Here is a 22,350-nt window from a genome sequence, read left to right as displayed (position 1 = left end):
ATATAAATTAAAATATATAATAAATTAAGTATAATTAAATATTAATAATAATAATAACAACAATAATAATGACAACAATAATATTATTATTATTATTATATATTATTATATAATGTTTTTATAGACTTCCCTTGTTATGTTCAACAGGGCGCCCCCTGTTGTTTATACTTCCTGTAAAGCTCATTATATGATAACAAAATCATTCCTTGTGTAATAAACTTGAAGATAGGAATAGGACTACTGCACCTAAACACAGAGTAATGTTGTAAAAAAACAACAACAACAACAACAACAAAAACAATTTCCTGTTGGTGGACGGAGAAATCTGATAAGAGGCAGATTCATGGCAGATAATCTCATGGGGTAAACCTGATAGCATGACAACGGTCTGGGGAAAAGCTAAAGCTACGTGATTTACGAGTTGACGCTGAGCTACTGGGTGGTGTTTAATAGCTACGTACGTGCTCTGTCTTTACATGGGAGGTCGGAGTCATCACTAATATGAACATACACGACAGAAGATATTCATTTTCATAGAATTTTTTTGAAAACAATGAAAACACGCAAGGTTTAAAATTAGCATGAGACATTTCATTTAGACCTAAAAAGTAGTCTGTGTATGTATGTATGTATTTTATATTCTTATTAATTTGAATTTTGAATTGGTTTATTAGGGTTAAAATGATTTGTTCATATTTAAAATTGTAATGTTTTGTTTGTGGCGTTGTTGGAGGTGTACTGCTCCACAAACAGCAGAGCTCTGTGCTGGCGTAGAGCTTCTCAGTCGTGCTGTCAGGGCAGTCTCCCAACAACATCTAAAATGTGTTTGTACTGATGTGCATTCTTTATACTCCAGCCACCACCAGTCTCCGAGACATCGTTTCTAAAACGTAGACATCCTTTCTTCTTCTTTTTTTCTTTTTTTAGTAGTAGGCTTTTGAGTTTTCCTTTAATAAAAGTTCTTCTTTTCTTCAGCAGCATATGAAGTTATGAATTTCAGCAAAAGAAATTTCCATTTCTCGGAGAGCACAGACAACAGCCTCCCTCTTCTTTGTACTCATTTTATTTTTTTTCCTCTTCTTTTCATAAAAACACATTTGTATTTGCTTGATGTGTTAACAATGCAGCATCACATACTGCAGCTCGGTGGGACCGCTGCGCCTGAGACACTGTGTTTGCTGTAGTTTGACGAACTGTCATCTCTGCAGAAAATCAGCAGGAGACAAACAAATACTGTAACACGCCACTGCGCCACTGCAATTTTAATGCACAGCTCTATTGTAAACACCGTCAGAATGAGCCCGTCGTCTGTTGCAAAGAATACAAATGTACCCGTGACACTACCAGAGGAAAATATATGTATAGGTGCATATATATTTATATATGTATGTATATATATATATATGTGTGTATGTATATATACTGTATGTATATAAATGTATATGCGTGTATATGTATAGGTGCATATATATATTTATATATGTATGTATACATATATGTGTATGTATATATATATGTATATGTGTGTTTATATATGTATATATGTATATATGTGTGTTTATATATATGTATATACACATACATATATAAATACATATACATATGTAAATATATATGCATATATAAATATATATGTAATATATTATGATTATACATTAGTGGTCACCTGACTTCAAGTCCACTCTTTTGTGATGAAAGTCAACACCTAGTTGGTGATGATACGTTAAGACGTGCCGTCTCCTCCATCCTTAATAGAAGGCTCGTCCATGTTAACCACTCACTGATGTAAATGTAGTGACCCGAGCTAGCATCGATGGAGTCCTGACACTATTGCGTTCCAAGGTTCCCCTCGACACACTTTGAAAACATGGGTCCACAGTTATACCGCTCACTTTGTTCGGTACGAGTGTGTATTTGTATTTGTGTGTGCTTGGGGTTTTTTTTTGTTCTTGTTCTTTTGTAAGTTTTGCCTAGGCTCACAGGGGGAATTAAACCCATTAACCCTGAGAATGTCAAGGACCAATTCTGGTTTGTCAAGGGCTACTTGCCCCCTTCATTCCCGATCGCCTCTGACCGCGTTATCATTCCAACAGCTTGTGACATCCAAAAACTTATTTACCTTTAACCTTATTCGCTCTTTTGCATAATCCACCCATGAATTTAGTATTGATTTAAGTCAAACATTTCAACGTCCATGAAATCGTACACGTCATTTCTTTTTACTTTCTGGCCTTTGTCACAGCGATGAAAATAAAGCTGCAGCCTCAGACTTTCAAGGATGTGACGGTAATTAACGTTTAACATTTTGCCCTCGATGCGAGGGGTCGAGTGTTTGTGCGCGGTACGGCGGCGTTTTTGCAGCACTACAGTAGAAAACTAATTGTGCAGCTCTTTTAACACGTACAGCTTTAGAACCAACGCTGCGGAAGATGAATGTTTTGGTTTATTTTTGTAGATGCAAAGCATAGCAGGTGTAATTAGACCTACTATCGTTTTTTTTTCTTTACTTTGTTGCTCAAGAAAGTGTTGAACTATTCCTAAGCTGTTTGTTTTGGCCTCTTTGTTGCAGATGAGTAACCTCAAAGCACAGATAAACCTGCGGACCGAAGAACAGAAAGGTAAGTGCAAACAAGAAAATCTTACGAAGTTCAGAGCAGGTCTGATGTCCGCCGTGTAATTCAGTCACATTTCTATCTTGATGTCGTCTGAATCACTTTCTGTGCGGAGAACATAAAAGACGTACCCACCTATCAGGACGTATTATGGGTTATCTTCCTTATCCATCACAAGAGGAGTTGGTTGAATCTCATAATCCTCCTCTCAGCCTTTTCACGGGGGATCATTTAATCCTGGCTTGACTGAGTTGTCTGCTTTTGTTCACAACAGTGCCGAGCATGTGTTGTTTATGAGGCGTCTGTAGGATTTATCACCTCCATTACAATACTGTGACCTGTGACTGAGGGGACGCAACAAATGACTGACGGAGACTCAATAATACTCCACTTAATAGTCCGTCCATAAATACAATAAACACTCTTGATGTGAACCTCCCACAAATCTGTAAACACCCCCTCCTCCCCCCACACATACCTCAGTTCTAGGAATATTACTGTGACTTATCAGAAATCTCCGTGCAGCACAGAATTACCTTCAAATCATTTCCAGTTTTCACGTTGTTTTTTCCCGGAAAACAACAGTACGGTTATAGACATAAAAAAAGAGTACGAGACATATGTTTGCTGTAGGCACTTCACATGAATGTGTTTCACTGTCTTACACGTTAGCTTCACCCCTAATATAATTGAACAAAAAAAACTAGTTAAAGAATCTGAAGTCTGTTAAGAATGGACATTTGTTCCCACTGAGAAATTGACTCACATCTGTCCTCAACAGAGGTTTCAGAGGTTTCTCTCAGGGATGGCTCGATGTTTTTGGATGTTTGATACTGGTACTGCAACTTGGAGTATCTGCTACTTCCAGACTTTAAAGTTTGGTTGAGAATTTGGGCTTAGGTATCAGATGAGACGGGCTACAATTTTTTTTTGTTTTTTTGTTTTCAATATCCGATCCTCAAATTTTGACTAATATCGGACAGCTATCGATCACGTGTATCGGATGGAGCCATCTCTAGTTTCTCTAGTGAATCAATTTTACAAGTGTTAGCCTGAATTTAGTGAGTAAAGAATACTTGGATAGAGTGTTCAGTCTTGTGATGTGTCAAAGCGCCACAAGTCGAGACAACCATTCACACCAGCATTCTTATTTATGTTCAATTTAGAGTGGCTAATTAACAGAATCTGTGTGATTATGGACACACACCCTGGTAGACTGTGCAGACCTCATTAGAGGGACCAGAGACTGAACTAGTGAACTGGTGATTTTCTCGCTTTGAGGCAAGAACAAGATCCACCCCTCCACCAGGGTTGGTGTTGTCTGAGAATCATCATTAGACCAGAAGATTTTTTTTTTTAAATTTGTAGTGTTTTAAACTGGGGAAGAAGAGGCAGAAATAGAAGAGGAAAGAAGTTGTCCACCGAACGCAGCCAATGATATACAATTAAATATACAAATTTGACCAGAAAAGAATATGAGATAAAAATCATTTAATATAGAGCATTGTTTCTCAAAGACTGGGTCGCGACCCTCAGGTGGGACGTCTCGCATCATGTTTCCAGGAGTTTATAAATAATGTCCATTGGCTTGGGCTGCGAAAGTTGGTGACTTTTAAAATATGGGTCCCCAGTAAATAAGTTCAGGAAATACTAATATGGAGTAAAAAAAGAGTTTGTAGAATAAATCTAAATAATTGATTTACAACAGTCAGGTCATAGGTATATCAAAGTAAACTAAAAAAAAAGTCGCATTTAAAAGTTATGGTACAACACAATTGTATTGTTATTTTTTGGGATTTCAGCCTCACGGAGTTAACCTTAATCGGCCTTTCGTCTTACATTGTCCATGAGCACGAAGGAGTAAACAACAGGTGTGAATATTCCTCCGGTGACATCACTCCAACTAATTCTTTAGATCCATTTATGGGCGATTCTGTGTCTGTTGTTTTTGTGTTTAGCTTAAAAAAAATGTTTGGGCTAGAGATGAATTTTCTATTTTTTTTTTTTTTTTGGTGAAAACTGATCCAAAAATCCCGCTGCAAGGGAAACGGATTGATTAAAATCACATCACATGTGGTTTTAGTAAATTCTTTTTAGAATTAAAATGTAAGGGTCTTAAACGCATCACGTTTCTTGGCAACAACAGCTTTCAGCTGACCACCACATATGCTGCGGTTCCTGTTAGTTTTACAACAATTCACGCGGGAAGTGTTTGGCAAAAGTTTCTGTCCTTTTTCTTGGTGTTTAATGGAAGTCTAGAGAAGCTGTGCTCATTCTCAACAACACAAAACTTGAGGATTTTTTTTTTTTTGTAAACATCTGGTTTACCGCCGCAAACAGGGCCTCACTCCGCGGGGAAGCCAGACAGACAGCAGTCAGGAGGTGGAAAACACATTCAAATGTTTTTTTTCTTTTTTTTTACAACAACATGCTTTAATGAAATGCCAAGAATGGCTGTAAAATGTATATTGTTGGGAATGAGCTCGAGGCTCTCTCTATATAAGGTTAAAATACTAAAATACTAATATAAAGTGGTGGCTTAGTGGTTAAGGATGCGGACAAACCAACAGCTGTCCCCTACTCAAGAACTTAACATCAATATTTCCTAGTTTAATTATGGTTAATCAACAAGCAATGATGAATTTTTCATTGTGGTCTTTAAAATAGAAAATGCACGGTAGCTTTAGTGATAGAACAGCAGTCCCAGACATCTGGTTCGCAGACCGGTTCTTGGTTCATTTCAGTCTGCAGTGAAAGAACTAATAATTGACTTCATTTGAAGTGAGTCCATCAATTTAGCATCCGTCAATAACACGACCTATAGTATTTATTTTGAAAATGCACCTATCCATAAATGACTACTACATCTTTTAACACAGAGACTTGTAGTACACAGTCACAGCATGTTGGACTGTTGGAGTCAAAGACACGATGTCTGACCTCCACATCACAGATGCCACAGAAGACGAAGGCAGAGTCAGCAGCTTAGTTTTAGTATGACTTGATCTGGGAAGTATAAATCATATTTCCAGTGTCTTTACTACAGTATGTGTTCACTACAGTGAGAGCTGCCAAACAGCGACACTGAGTATTTGATAGTCACAGACCTGTCGCCGTGGTCCCAGAGAAACAAGCTTGACAGCTGTAGGAGCGACAGACCTGCTACTGTCCTTGGCTTTGACAGAAAACTTCAACCTTTAAAACACTGAAGCAGGAGGACACGGGATGGACAGTTAGAGAAGTGAAGGTTTCTAAACATGATAAGCTGCAGGGGCTTTCGCGATGACTTGACACATACATAATAGTGATGGGTGATACCATTCAATACTGCTGACATGTGAAATACTGACTCTTGAACAACTTTAATATGCATTTTTTCATTTAACATATTACTTATAACAAATTACATTACTTTATTTTTACACAATTTAACCGGTATTACCGTTCCATAGTAACCGCTCATACCGGCTGACTGGTCCTATTTACAAAAAAGATTGGGTAACACTGGTCTGGTAGACTTGATCACTGCTCTCTTCTGGTCAGTGGTCACATGACATAAATGGATCAGTTCAATTTTAAATTACTAGGGGGCGTTGTAGCCTGTATGTAGTGAGTTACCCTAAAAGATGTGGAAGTGACACATGTACTTTTTTCATGTATTAATTAGCATCAATACTTCATCAATGCTCAGGTGAGTATTGATTACTCTCAGAAAACCTGTGATATATCAATACCATGGAATCGATACTCCCATCACTGTTCAATAGGAGCCTGCTTCCTGGTATGATACTAACATCGTAGCATGGCTGAGGTTATATTTTTGATGTTTCAGCTACAGTCACGTGTCTCCTATCGCTAGATTTATACCTTTCTTTATTCAAAATAAAATAGTATTTTAGAACTAACACACAGTGTTCAGTAGTCCAGTCCATTCACTGATGGTTAAACCTGGCTCTGTTCACCTGGCGTATGGAGAGGCCTTTGGGTGAAAGTGTTTTGAATGTGTTTTGCAGATATTGTTGGCCGTGTTTCTCCGGTCAAAATTGGACTTGGAACAGCTTTAAAAATGTAAATTTGTTTGCCCCCAGATTCCACACTAAGCCAATAGAGTTATACAGCGTCAGAGTCAGTGAACGTTTTCATGGTATAAAGAACTTCACACACCCACACTGGAGATCAGGTCGAAGTGTGGGTCCTTGTGAATAAAGGAGATTTGTGTGAATGAATTTTAATGCACTTTTTGACTAATGAATGTTCTCTCTTTCTCCCATGGAGCAAAAAAACAGAAAGGTAAAGTAGATCAAGACGATGCATATGTCTGCTTTAATATTTATGCAAGTTTACCCAGAATGCACGTAGAAGACAGGACTTAACCGCCGGCGAAGAGTTAATGAGCAGATTTGGATGTTAAGTCGACGATGTTACAGTATTGTCCTCCTGTGTGTGTGCGAGGATATTTCCACATAGTGTAGAACTAATTTGAAATATAATGTATTCCATTTATCATTTTTATAGATTTTTCATCTCTTGTGGCAAATGTTCCTGATATATACCAAATATAAAAAGGCACATTACCTTGGTAGGGAGAAATGATTGGGTTTTAAAAGCTGCAGTTGTACAACAGTCCAATATTTAAAACAATTTACTATTGAATACCCTTCGGTACTGATAGTATTAGGAAACATTTCTAAGAAAACCATGTTTTGGACTGGAAAAGTCAGAGGGTTATGGTTAAGTTAAGCCCTAACTTAGCCTAAACTGTTAAGGCTTGGACTTTGCTCTTTGACCTAAGAATATTTCTTAGATAGAAAGCCAAAGCAGAAACTAAAGGAAAGCATAAATAGTAGCTTTACTGACTTTTTGTATCTCCTCAGACTTATTACTCTCTCCAACTTCAATCACAGTTAGATTGTGCAAATTCATCCACGATATCATTTAGTGACTTGTCGGGACTCTTAGAACAGACATTTGTCACTTTTCTTACCAAGGTGCATGAATTGGGAAAAAAACTGAGAAAAGAGGACAAAATGTTTGTTATACCAATGGAGAAGCAGACAGATGGATGTGATTCTATGCAGATGACTGTCTGAAGAGTCCTAAAGGAGAAGCCAAAAGAAACTGTATATTTTATGAGCTCTTCTTAAGTAGATATTCGTTTTTTACTTTTTTTGTCAAGTTGGTACTTGTCTACAGTACACTTCAGTTTGCTAAACAAGCAAAAAATATATAAAAAAAATATATTTATTTTTCTGCCGCCTGCTGCAGCCCGGTACAAGATGACCAGGGGTTGGAGAACCCTGTGCTAAACTATCAAACTAACAACAATAAAAAGTCTGTGTACCTTTTTAGTCGATCACACGTGGAGCTGATCAGGACTTCCCTGATTTGACATTTTACTAACTTGACTGATTTTCCAGTTTCTAAACTAAGAAGGAAGGTTTTCTGAAGCCTAGAAAGTGCTGTCTTTGTACTCAAAAACTCTGAGAAAGCATGAAAAATACTCACCTGCGTGTGGGAATCTTCCAGCAGAACCAAATTCGTCTATGTCGTTATCAGACAGGACTGAGGTTCAGGAATCACTATGACCTTCTCAGTGGCCCCACAGTTTGTTGGCGTGGCATGACTGATGCAGATTATCATAGCTGGAGAAAAAGCCAATTACTCTGGTCATCACAGCACCCTCAGGGCTCCTCTCTGTGGAATGAAATGCATTACAGAATTCTCCGCTTGTCCTTCTGCCAGCAGTTTTTATATTTCTCCTCTGTCCAGATCTGCTGGTTTGAATGTTAATGGCCCAGTCGATGGGACTCTCCTGCTCCTCAGAGTCCTGCCTGGCTCCGATGAGCTTCTGCTCTACAAAGCAGGAAGGTTGGGCTTTTGGGGGGGAAAGTGCATGAATTACATCCTTCTGTTTGTCTTCTCTTTCTATCCATTCAAGACAAAGCCTTTTCTCTTCTGACCCGTTTTGAACCCGCTCGTCTCTGTCAGTGTCCTTGAACGACGACAGAATACATGCATCGCTAAGTCCTGCCACAGTGATGGAATTACTTCTGTGGTGGAGACCTAGCACTGAATGATGTAATCCAGCCCACTGTGGATGGTAGTCAGTCATTGCGTCTTACAATGCCTCTATGTTTTTTCCACTCTCTCCTTTATAACTATGAAAATATGAGGAAGTTTAATCCCATTGGTTTTTGCGTGGGCGGATATTAAATATCACAGTTTAAAATCCTCTTCAAGTACGACTCAAATGATCCTTATAAGTTACCAACTTGGCTGAAACATTTTCCGCAGGCACAATTAAACATTCATCCGTGGAGAATGTTTTCCTTCTTGCATTTAAAAATATATTATCAAAAGCATCTTGGGCAGCCGTCAATCATCGAGAGGGGCTAAATATAGCACAGAGCTCCTTCGACTACCGGAGACATACGCCAGCAGCATCACTCCTGTCCTCATCTTGCTTCTTCTTGTTGACGTTTTCGCAGCAGCTTCGCTTCTTTTGAGTCCTATTACTGCCCCCTGCTGTTCTTTTTGGCACTTTACTTTTACTGCAGTTAAGAAAAGAACACTGCCCTTCAAGCATGAAGCATTGACTTTTTTAACCGTGGTGTCTGGTGATATAGACCAGTTCCACTACGTTGTGGAGAGGCGGCCTTTGTTTATCAGGTTAAACAACAATGAAAAGCTAAGGTGACTCCCAGCGTTGGCAATAGCTCACCGCCCGCTGCTCTGTCCTTGCTTCTTTTGCCGTGTTTCATTGTTTTGGTCACGGTAATACTTTTACGGCGAGAACAAATAATGGCTGTTGTGTTCTTGATTTATTTTTTCCACGAACAGATTTAAAGCAAGACCTGAGAAGAGGCTGAGGTCACACAGAGTGAAGCTCCTTCTCTAATATGTACAAAGAGTTCCAAACAAACAGAGTCAAAGGTAGGAGGCCTGGGTGCACAGAGTTTCCACTCAGTATCACTGTCTGACAACACAAAGATGATTTCCTGTAGAAGTGTTCCTTTCTACAAATAGGAGATCGCAATCGATGGAACTCACAATGTCTTCTCGACTTGAGTTTCCGATCCTGCTGCAATCTTGCCACTCGTTTCTCTTTTCCATCTTCTTTTTTTTCCCAGTGCATTTAGGTTTTCTCAAAAGTCTCAAAAGTGAGCAAAACATTAACCAAAGGCATTATTAAAGAAGATAATAATAATAATAATAATAAATGGAACTGTAGTGTGTTGGAACAGGCTGCCCCCTGCAGGTGCCAGGCAGGTGGCTCTTCTGGGAATCGAACCCGAGCCGTGCAAACGGCTACACTATTGAACCTCGAAAACTAATGGCAGCGGTGGGATTCGAACCCACGCCCCCGAAGAGACTGGAGCCTTAATCCAGCGCCTTAGACCACTCGGCCACGCTACCTGTCGTGCCGCAGGCCCTTACCATTGCTATCGAAGATATGAATACTTGTCTTCTAACACCATGTGATCCTCCTATTATGTTAGTGGTATACAGATGTAGAGACGGAGCCTATGCATCAGTGGCACCCTCCTGTAGATCCTCCATGTCATGTCCACCAGACCATCACAGATGCCTTTAAACCTCTGGGTGATAACAGTCTGGATGACCTTCATTGTCTTTGACAGCTAGAATTTAGTACTTTTTTTTTCCCCCCCAAAAAAAGATCCTGCGCGGCCTGAATACTGATCATGTTCCTGTTGTCCTTGGCTCCATTTCAGATCTCTTTAAAAGCTGGGCCTTTTGTGGATACTCCTTTTACACTCAGTCTTAATTCCTACAGTATGGTAACTCATCGCCTGGGTGTTCGGTATCATTCTAAGCCAAGCTGTAACCTACATGTGTTTACTCCACTCATTATATTTATTTTTCCCTTTTTCTCCTTACAACCCTGAGTTCGAATAGCATCTCATCTGATAAAATAAAATGAAACTAAAAGTGAAACTCACTCTTGTGCCAGGCTGCTTTATGGATGTTTGGCACATATTTGTTTGGCCCAGTCCTGGCTGAATTTGGAAACAGCAGGTTTGTTGTTAGGTTTCTGTTAACTTCAGAAGTCTTTTGTTTTCAGAAAAACAACTGTGAATTTTGTTTCGTTTAATTAGTACGATTGAATTGAAGGATACAAACTGTGAGCAACTAAATCATCTGTGGCTGTGCGTCTATTCATCAAGTGCTTTTCGCCTTTTCTTCTGCTGCACCACATGACTGAGCTGTAAGCTTTTCACACCATTCTATTCGAATACCTTTTACACAACACAGTGTTTAGTGGTTGTTTTGGTTCTAACAGGGTAAGAATGTTCAAACAAGGAATTGTTGGAAACGCACGAGAACCAAGTAGAACATCTCCAGCTGAGGTCTCGTATCATATAAATACTTTATTGTTTTTCCATGTTGTAAATAACCATACAACTATGACGATACTGTGTATTGACGTATTGACGCCGCAGTCTGACGTTCCTGAGGCTATAGTGCCTCTGGTAACAACTCAAACAAAGTTGAGCATGTGGGCTTAGGTATCGCTTGAACGGGCTATAGTTAAATATATAAATATGGACCAATATCTGACCGGTACCGATCTGTAGTTTTGGATCAAGCCATTCCTATTTAAATCCCTGTCGCATTTGATCAAAGTAGTTGTAGGATTATTGCTTAGATCACCACCCTTTAAGGCAGGGGTGTCAAACATGTGGCCTGCGGGCCAAAACCGGCACACTTGGGGTTTCAATTCGGCCCACATATTGAGTTTTTAAAATAAAATAATACACAACACTTCATTTTCAGGAAACGATTTGTAATATATATATATTATTAAATGTGAAGGTTTATCTAATGTACTTTTTTGCATGAAAACAAAGGGGAAAAAGATGGACTTTTTGTTATGTATATAGGTAATTATGGTATGTACCTAAGTGCGTTTGACATCCCTGCTTTAAGGTAACAAACGGTTCGTCAACAAACCAGTCGTTTATGTATCTGCCTTTTCTTTCACTGCCGCTTTATGGTTATCTCTCGTTCCACGGCATTCCAGTGTAGTCAGCGTTTATCTTGTAGATGGCTGCCACACAAACCAACCAAACACCAAGCTGCTGCGGGGGAGTCGAGGCGCGGTGGGGGAGGAGTGGTTGGGCAACAATGAATTTAACGGAGATAACAAATCATGTCGTTCACGTCGTGTCATTGTTGGTTTCTGGTTGAGAGACTCTTTCCAGAGCCCTTTCATGTGCTAATTTCAACACAGCGCCACCTTAACTCCTGGTGGCTGCATGCAACTGCAGTTGCAAAGGACAGAAAAAAAAAACAATCTAACAAATTTTAAATAAAATAAAACATTTAATTAAGTTAAAATGACTGTAGCCTTTATTTGTTACTATAAAATAGTTTTTTTTCCATCTAATTGAAAATCTCTTTTTTTCCTGTAGGGAATGTTATGTTAATTTCAAGTGCGATTTGTCTTTAAAAAGCCCTAAATTGGATTACAGCAACCTGAAAATTCCTCAGTGTAACATTCTCCAACACCGGGAGAAATGATCCAAAAAGAGACGTTTACTGCGGCACAAAAATAAAAATGTTAAATTTCCTCCACCTGCACTTGTCTTAAGACTCGCACATGAATCTTGCATGTTCTCAGTAATGGTCTCCTTCCATGCATTTGGCAGTGTGCCTGATAAAGCAGAGCATGACAAAGTGAGTGTACAGTCACGCAAGCTTGAACGGTTGTTGTTGCTCCGCTTGTGCGAGTTGCGTCCTCCGTCACCTCTTGTACACTTGAGCAGCCTCGGAAGCTCCGAATTCAGAAGTTGGTTTATAGCCTGTGGGCAGTAACTCCGAGATAGAAACGCAGGAAATCTGCATCTTAACCTTTGAAAGCAGATGATATCATTTCAAATAAAAATGGAAGATGCTTTTAATTGTACATGGAAACACAACTGGATTTTTTTTTTCAAGATCAGGAGGTTACGTGTGGGGCTTCCAATGGAATATGGCACGTATATGGACCTAAGTGTACCGCTGCTGTAATGCTTGAATGATAACAAGCCTCCAGTCACTAGGGGGCAGCAACTCATACACTGGTTTGTACAGATAAAAAAAAGTACATATCAGGTTCTCAATAAGAACCACTGCATTATTCCAATGTACAGCATTAAAACAAATTTTGCACGGCAACAGTCTGGCGAGTGGAGCGGAAAAGCACGCCCTCATGTGGTGCTATATGCAACTACATTACACTTGTTGGATTGTACTACATTCATTTCCTTACATTTGTGTTGTTATTTTGGAACTATTTGCCCTTCAACATGGCTGCCCGTTGTACTCGTGTACTGTTTGTACTGACGGCTAAAACCGAGTTAGTTGTTCTTTTATGGCTGCTCGTTGTACTTGTGTACTATACGTACTTACGGCTAAAACCGAGTTAGTTGTTCTTTGCACCAATTTATATTTCCACGACAAAGGAATCAAACCCATACTTTTTATGACACTCATATTTTACGGGATCGTTCGACCATTTATAGACAAAATCTGAAAAGATACGATCGGGTTTGAAGAATCCTGGGTTGGTTTTGTTAGTTTTGAAGTTTTGATCCAAACTACACCACTACAGTACTATCTCCCATTTTTAAGATGGATTGCCTTGACATTTGCCGCAGACATCTTACAATCCCAAGATAATGATTCTCACTGGTCCCATGAACTCTCGGACTTCTACTGCTTTGGTTTATGATCAAGTATCTGCACACTTAATGACATTCCCATCATCCTCTGCTGTTCGCCGCCATGTTCTACAGTAATTAGAAAACATTAATATGATAAGAAGCTCAACCGGGATATTGAATATGATAAACGTTTACATCGGCATGTTGGATCATTTGTATTTGTGAGTGTGTGCGCGTGTGTGTGTGTGTGTGCTAGCATAGCAAAAGTCTGCCACTGTGTAAAACTGCTGCTGCTGCTGCCTCCTCTACTGCTGCTCATGCCCACAGAGCGGCTGGTATCTTGGCTGTGGGCTGTAATTATTGTTATTACAGCTAAGTACCAGCTTTTTTTTTTTCCCTCTCTGCCTTGGTATTTCTCATTTTTTTGCTGAACGTGCATTTCAACTTACATGATAAGTGCACAATGCAGAAAATGAGTCGTCTAAATGTACAATTAGCTGTCACATAATCATGTTTCGGGGGGAGAAGAGCAGGCAATTCGGCAAACGCCACACTCAGCATGACAATGCTGCGCCGCTGTTGTAATTCCTCTGGAAAACAATTGGATCCTACTGTACATTGTCTGAAAATGCCAAACGAAGTGAAAGACTGAGAAGGAGGGAAGAATGAAAAAGGGGATTTTCTCGCCGGGGTTCGGACCGATGAGTGTGTCCTTACTCATTACTCTCACACGGAGCAGTATGCAGGTCGGTCAGGTGATAATGAATGTTCTGTCTGATGCTTGGCCTTTTCCTTCCCCCTCTCTTGCTCACCTGCTTGTCTCTCCCCGTGTTTCTGTTGTATGTCTTTTTGTTTCCTCACCTGAGTTGTTTTTTTTTTTTTTGTTTGTTTGTTTGTTTTCAGCCCGGGTTGGTAAATGACAATGTTTTTCCCTGAGAGCCTTCATTTTACCTGCCAAAACTAATTAAAACCATAGGGTATTTAAAGCAAAAATAAACGCAACATTTTCAGCCGCGATATCAGAGCAAAGTTAGAGTTAGAGGGGAAAAAAAAACTGCACAGCGGTGTCTGTGGAAAAATAGAAACCATTTTCCGATTCAATTTTTTGCATCAGTAGACATTTTCCCCGAATCTTCTGATCTGGTGCGTGTCTTCTTTTTAATGGCACAGGCCAAATGTGTGGGCTGCTGATGAGGAGGAAGTTCATCTGCCTTGCATTTGAGTTATGAGGTGGAGTCTAACTCTGTTCACTTTCACACTTTAAACCTGATAAATGGAAAATGTTGCCTCAACATGCATTTTAAAAAAAGATTAGTGATGTTACTATGATTGATTCTGTGGCGCTTTGGCCCAGAGGCGATGTCTCTGTCATTGGTGTGGAACTCCAGAGTTCACCTCCTGGGCAAGATTGAATCCTGGTTAGGACAGTTGGTACTTTCCAGTGGACTCACCATCTGCAGGAAGGTTCAGGGGGGTGGTATGGTGGAGGGTGAATTGAGTGGCGGTCGTAGCGACTGCTGCCCCCGCGACCCGTTACCGGATAAGGGGATGAAAATGGATGGATGGACTACGATTGATTCTAAATTTAAAAAATTAGGGCTGAGTAACATGCTATTCTAATGTTACACATTGTTATTGTGATGATTTAATCAACAGTTGCTGTATTATTATTAGCAAAAAAAATTAGAGCTGAGTAAGATGCTATTCTACTGTTACACATTGTTATTGCCACTGATGATTTCATCAACAGTTGCTGTATTATTATTAGCATCTATTATTTATTATTATTATTATTGTTATATTATCATTATTATTATTGTTGTAACACAGGAAATCCATAGGTACTTGTTATTATCGCACATCTCAACCAATGACTCAAATTTGGGGCGGGACTTAACTTTTGGTACACACCCAGCATCCTCGCAAGGGGTGTACATCTTTTTCTAGAATCAGACACACACATATCAGTAACACATATGACCCATAAGGTCACCTGGACCCAGCTGGGGTGTGTGTGTGGACAACACGGTGGTTAAAATGCCGCACAGTTCACCTGAACTGTAAAATGTCTTCCTAGCATCTCAGTACTTAGTACTTAGTACTTAATACCTCAGTCAAGTCTGAGGTATTATTTAGAAACACCTCTCTTCAGCAAGCAAATACTAACAATTGCTGAAACCCACTCTCGCACACATTTACAAACCCGGGGTGTGCACAAACACTCGTTGTCAGTGACAACCTGAGGTTTAAAGTGAGAAGTGCTAACCAGTTATTAGACTAATACCTGTCCATGACCGAAATCAAAACATGTGTCCGATGTGACACTGAAGGGTAATTACAGCCACTTTAACGTTGTCAACATGTTCATGTTTAGAGCGTGTAACATGCAGGCTCTTCCTTCATCAGCCTCAGAGGAAATCAAATGCTTACTCTGCTCCTCTCCACCCGTGTCTTTATCCCGCCGCCTGATTGTTTTGTTGCTGCTGACCTCTCACTGGGAGCAGGGGCTTCACCTGCTGTTGGGTTAATGCTGAATTGGGGAGCAGTGAATCTTGATGGCTGTACTGAGTCAACGGTACGTCTGGTGCCAGGAATCACAAAAAAAACATGCTGCTGCACAAACACCCAGCTGCCAAACTGCACCGCTGTGCGCAGTTTCTTACGTTCATTGCTCGTGTTTTTGTATCGGGGCGACTCCGCGGCCGTTAAAGGCCGGGTGACAGAGATGTCTTGATGTGAGTTTGCTCCTTTACTTTACTTTACTTCACTTGAATCAGAGCATAAGATGAGGGTGATAAATGGACGTCTAATTGTGCTACAGCAGGGGTGTCAAACATAAGGCCTGCGGTCCAAAACCGGTTCGCTTGGGGATTTAAACCGGCCCACTTGATGAATTTAATTTTAAAGTTTGTGATGATTTGTTAAATGGTATTTCATTAAATATGAATATTCTCTAATGCTCTCGTACATCTTCGCATGGAAACTTTGGGAAAAACATGGAGTTATGGATGGTGTATTAAAGCAATAATAAGTGGCAGGAGAGTGGGATTATTGAAAATACAGTGCACGTTCAGTCATTCTATCCTTGTGTTGAAATTAGTTGAACTTTTAATCTGATTCATTTTCACAAATTAATTAATGTGTTAACATCGACAGCCATAGTAAAAAAGAAAGTCGTTCTTTTCCTAAAATGTTTCACTTTCCGTTTGTATCTAGTTTCCGATGGTATCTAATTAGCACCAACTGTTCGTTAATAAACTCAAGTACATTTAAACACTAAAGGCGATGAAGATATTCTGTAGCACCGGGCTCGCTCACACTTGCATTTAAATGAATAAAAAATGGGCCTAAATGAGCTTCCCATGCGTAAAATACCAGCAACTGCACCAGCAAAGCATAAAGCAGTAAAGAGTTGTTTTTATAAGCGGACCTAGACTCATGTCTTAACCTCTACTTGGTGTTCTCTGAAGCAAACACGGTAGCATTTAAAAATAGAGCGGGGCAGTCTGGGGCCATATGGCATAACACTTCATCTCAAGGTTGCTGGTTTGAAGCCCTTAATGACGGTCTGGGGCCATGTGGCACCGGGGGAATAACACTTGTCATCTCCAGGTTGCTGGTTTGAAGCCCTTAATGACAGTTGATTACAAACATGATATGTTTTATACATTCAACATTCAACTGAACTGCATGAGTGCTGGTCAAAATATCGTAACGTTCTGAACAGGTTAATGTTGCACAGTATATGCGTTTACGTTTTGAGCACGATAAGATAAGTCAAACAAATGCCGTGCCGTGTACTGTAATGATTGACCAACAACACAAAACGTTTAACTGACTACTTTTCATGTTTAGCCTGGGACGACAAGACATGTTTCAAGTCATTTTGGTGTTTTATTTTGTATGGTGTCTCCATTTTACAGCTTAGACCAGAGAGAAAATGTCGTTAACTCCGCTGTCCTCTATTGGAGAGAAGCCAGCAGTCTTGGAAATGTGTGACACTTCTGGCTTCATGGGAGTTCTGTGACCTCCATCTTGTTTAATCCTTCCCTCTCTAATTACAAACCTCTTCTTCTCCTTCTCCTCCCTAGCTCCCACCTCTGCCCTTGACGGATGGTTAGCAGATGATCATCTGGACAGGGAAGGTAGAGGTGACTCCTCGGGTTATGTCACAGCTCATTAAGTGAGCTTCATGGCGTCCCAGTCCTCATACTGGTGCAATCCTCCTCTGACGCCTTTAATGAGTTGTGGAGAAGTGACAGGGCAGTGTAACGGCGTGTTTGGACGTGGACAATAGTTTACTGAGAACGAGACGTGGAGGAGATGCTGTTGGTGCCTTTCTGGTTAAAGAAAGTGGATTAGGGCCTTAACAGAAAGGAAGACAATGGGTTTCTCCAAACAGAGAGTTAACGTGTGATCCTGTCATTTACACTGAGGCCACAGGTTAGCCACATGAATGGATGGATAAATGGATGGATGGATAGATAGATAGATGGATGGATGGATGGATAGATGGATGGATAAATGGATAGATAGATGGATGGATAGATGGATGGATGGATGGAGGGATGAATGAATAAATGGATGGATGGATAGATAGATAGATGGATGGATGGATGGATAGATGGATGGATAGATAGATGGATGGATGGATAGATAGATAGATGGATGGATGGATGGATAGATGGATGGATAAATGGATAGATAGATGGATGGATAGATGGATGGATGGATGGATAGATGGATGGATAGATAGATGGATGGATGAATGGATGGATGGATGAATGAATAGATAGATACATCATCGACATATAAAATCTCTTTTTCAAGAGATATTTACAGACACTGAAATAGAACGTGAACAATGATATACTGTTTTTTTTAAAATATGCCACAACATCGACAGACCTTAAAGATTGCACCGTGACAGCAGATTTATTCAGGCTTATTTTGTTCCGCAGAACACCTGAAATAAAAGTCACTGCATTTCAAGAGGTTTGTCTCCGTTAGCGCTTTTCCTACTTGAGAAAATCTCAGGCAATTGTTAGGCAACGTGTGTGAATTACGACTTTATCTCCGTGCACCAATTGAGGTTTGCTGAAAAGCAGCAGATAAAGTCAAACCTTTTAATCCAACGCTTTCCTTTGTTGATTTTCCGGGCAGCAGCGAGAGCCTTGTTGAACTGCAAAAGGCGTATTAACACTAAACAGTTCTTTCTGATAATAGATCAGCGATTTGGCAAACATAGCTCACATCTCGCAGGGCAAATAGTCGTAAATGTCGTTCAGCGAAAAAAGGGAAAAACGTTAAATCAGTGGAATCCTAGTTAAGAGACTAAAGATGCCTCTCAAAGCTCGTGTTAAAATTTCACATCGGTACATGTTGCCCAGACCTGGCTTCTGTTTAATATGCAGTAAATGAAATCGAATTATTCATAATGTGAAAGATTTCCCTACTAATGAAACAAACGTGTTGAGCAGCAAATTGGTTTTAACCGGCTCGAGCGATTCTATAGATTTCCGCATTAACATGCAACACCGGGCTGAGGTGGACGAGGTGAACGTTTCTCACATTCCTTTTTTTTTTTTATCTTTGTAGAAGCAAGCAGCCTTTTTTAATCTGCAGTGGCACGGAGTCAAATTAGTGTTTGATTTGAATGTTTTGCTACACTAAGCAGGGCTGGGCTGGAACGACGTTGTTTAAAAAAAAAAAAAAAAATCATGACATCAGGAAAACATCATTCCCCAGTGACACTAAAATAAAAGAAGAGTGTGCACTGGCTGTTACTTATTACGTTGGCTGACAGAGGTAATTGAATTCTGTCTGCAAAGCATTGGCTTTATTTATGACAACTCATTTCCCGCGGACGGAGGCAGAAGACAGACGTCAGTTTACTGCTTCGCACGTCTTTAAATGTCCCAAAACGCACGAGATAATGAAGTAACTCAGTGCTGTTTGGTCTTGTACAAAGGCCTGACTGGGGGGAAAAAAAAGCAAAAATACAACAGACTGAACGCTGTGAAAATAACTCGTGATTTAGGTGCGGACATAAACCGAAGCTGTTCGCCCTGTATCTCACTTTTGCTTCCGTTTTTTTTCTAGCAGATTTCTCACGTTTAAAACACCACCACCCCTGTCTTCTTTGTTAATTAGCTTAGAAACAAATTCAAGTTGAATTGTTGGTCAGAAACACTGGAGGAAAACGGCTGAATTTGGCAACGAAAGCTGGAGCTAAAATAGCTAAGCTAAAATGGCTGAAAGTGTGGAGCTTTTAATTATCATTATAACTGTTTTTCAAATAAACTAGCTAATTAATTCGCTCATTGGCAAAAGAGAAATACGCCCGACTGAAAGTCAAAGGAGCTAATTAATTCGCTCATTGGCAACGAGAAATACGCCCGACTGAAAGTCAAAGTCAATAAGACAGAAAATAAATCAAAAGTTGGCCAAAATACCATCAAAACTGAAATACCAACGCAACAGCTTCCGTGAAAAATGTCCCACCGTGGCAGATAAAAAAAAAAAGCACGTAATCCTTCAAAATCACCTTGTAAATGTTAATGATTTGGAAAACGCTGCCGTAACTACCCAGAAAAGTTTTTTTTTCCCCGTGACGTGGAGAGCCTGACATTACTTCTGTGTACGCTGAGCTTTCAAATGTAAGATAATAATGTGAGAGGATTTGAGCAACCAACGTCAGAGCTATATATAGAAAATGTATATGGAGTAAAGTAAACCCCCTGCTTTTGATCCCGCTCTGTGTTGAATGCGGAACGAAAATAGGTCCGACGTCCCATTGTCTACAGTCAGGTCGATAAAAGAGAACAGCAGCGTGGAGTAAGTGCTGTGTTTGAGAGGGATTTCAGTTGGAATCCAGTGTTCTTTTTTAAACGGATTTAAATTTATTGTATCTGACAATAGAGCCGGGTTTAGTCTGTAGACTTTATGCTATGTTTGAGTCATTACAACTTGTACAAGTTGTATTTATCTCCCAGAATAGTTCTGCCTAAAAGGTATGACAACATTATTGAGAACAGGGGTCACCTACCTACCTACCTACCTACCTACTTAAGTTGCCCATGAAGTATTTTTTAAAAATAATACTACTGTATTTAACAAGAGTTGCCCGTGAAGTATTTTCTAAAAATAATACTACTGTATTTAACAAGACAAAAAAAAACTGAAATGAATTGTGTTGCTGTTATTTTTTTAGATCTTCACACTTAATGCGGCTGCCGTTAGGATAATAATAGTAAGAGTTTCTGCTTTTATTATTATTAGTATTATTATTATGACATTATCCAGGAAGTTTGTATCAAACAAGGAGCTGTTTGTGTTGCTCTTGAAGCCACTATCAGTTTCAAAAAGGTTAAAAACAAATTACAAAAACAAAAAAACAACCCAACGATGTCAAACAAAAGCGAAAAAAAGAGTTAGATAAGTGAATAAATAGTAAAGGTTGAGTACTGGGGATTGCGTAAATGACGTGTATCTTCAGTTGAAATGCTAATCCAAGTTAAGAACGAAGTCCAGAGGAAAAGAATTAGACATAAAAGCTACGAGATTCCCCCGGGAATAGCTACTAACTACCACCTAAAACTGCTTGTTTACACACACACGCTTGAATTTTGTTGCGATGCTACCAAGAGTATGTGTCTTCCTCGGTGGAGGAAGCTCTGACGGCCTCTTTGACCTCAACATTTCACACTGGCTTAACTTTATAAATGTGAAGAAAGAGCCAACACTAGCAGCAGCTCACACACAGACCTGGACCAGCTACCAAAACAGAGAGCAGCACGGGCTCAGATTACACCGAGTACACAGGGGATGGGACCGTAGTACTCAAGTATGAGGAATGTTCTACACAGACAGCGTTCATGAGCTTTACATCGCTGGACAGAATCCAATCAGAGCCGACGTGGAGAATAGTGGAAAACAGAGAGTTTGTCAAACAGGACTTACTTACTTGTCTGTAGACATGTATTTCCAAGATTGAAGCATAGATAATCAGACCGTAGCTAATTACATGAGCCGGCTAAGCTGTGAAGTGGAATTTGTCACAGACGCGTGTCAAAATTTTAATACTACCATGTAAGCGTACATGTTACTGAATAATATATTAAAATTAGAGCCATTATTTAAAATAAGAGCTATTGTTTAAATGGTATTTTATTTAATTATTTAAATTATATTTGAATCAATAAATCGTTATAATGTATATATTATATATTTGTATATATATAATAATTTTTATATATTTTATATACATTATATGTTTGAATCACTGAATTAATTATATTTTAATCAATACAAAATTTTTTGTTGATTAATCACATGTTAGCTTTGTATTAATTATGATAATTATGATACTCTGCGATTAATACTGCTTGTTTATAATGCTTGTTTAAGCATAATTAATCTGGATAAATCTAGATTCCTAAATATGTTTTTTTTTTTTTATCCTTCTGTATATTGCTGGAACCTAAAGACAAATGAAAAAGGTAGATCTATGTGTTTCAGAATTGTTTTTACTTGTGACTAATCCGAATGAGGGAATTATCGATATGGAAAAAATGTCAAGAAAATTATGCCAAAGTAGGTGGAGTTTTAATTGTTTTATCGATTGTATTATATATATATATATATATAAGATTGATTGAGAACAAGATAATTGATTGTAATATAAATATAGGAGCGATTGAGAAAGGTGCTAGTTGATTGTGGAGATAAAAAGACATTGCGTTGTCAGAAGTACCGAGGCTCACACTCGAGAGAGAGGTAGCAGCACAGAGCCCATGATGTCAGTCAGCTTGTCAGTTTTGGCCTTTATGTATGAGGCTCGTCTGACACTAGTTGGGCGTTTGATCTGAAGTTGAAGGCAATAATATATATATTTTTTTAATTATAATGCCACAGTTACTAAAGTCGACAGTGTTTATAAGGGAGTTTCAAGAAAACACCTCACACTGTGGTTCACTTTCACTTCCTCCCAAAACCGTTAAAAAAAAGGGCACCTGGCATCGACGTTCTCATGTTGTTTTACTAATTCTGAACTTAACATCTGATTTTTA

General features: G+C 39.3%; 1 protein-coding gene and 1 non-coding gene across 3 annotated transcripts in view; one reads left to right on the top strand and one right to left on the bottom strand.

Annotated features, from left to right (window-relative positions):
* The window catches only part of enox2 (ecto-NOX disulfide-thiol exchanger 2), a 173,927-nt gene that overhangs the window by 25,106 nt on the left and 126,471 nt on the right, over positions 1-22,350 (top strand). For both annotated transcript variants that reach the window (XM_017039392.2, XM_025062934.1), the window contains one exon: positions 2,570-2,618. In XM_017039392.2, coding sequence (XP_016894881.1) covers positions 2,570-2,618 — 49 coding nt within the window. The remainder of the gene's footprint in view (positions 1-2,569; positions 2,619-22,350) is intronic.
* On the bottom strand, positions 9,947-10,028 carry trnal-aag (transfer RNA leucine (anticodon AAG)). The gene has a single exon. It is a non-coding gene; the product is annotated as a tRNA-Leu (tRNA).

Source organism: Cynoglossus semilaevis, chromosome 15, assembly GCF_000523025.1.
Source record: "Cynoglossus semilaevis isolate Cse_v1.0 chromosome 15, Cse_v1.0, whole genome shotgun sequence".
NCBI lineage: Eukaryota > Metazoa > Chordata > Actinopteri > Pleuronectiformes > Cynoglossidae > Cynoglossus > Cynoglossus semilaevis.
The sequence above is the reverse complement of the archived record's forward strand: the minus strand, read 5'-3'. Positions and strand labels throughout refer to the sequence as shown.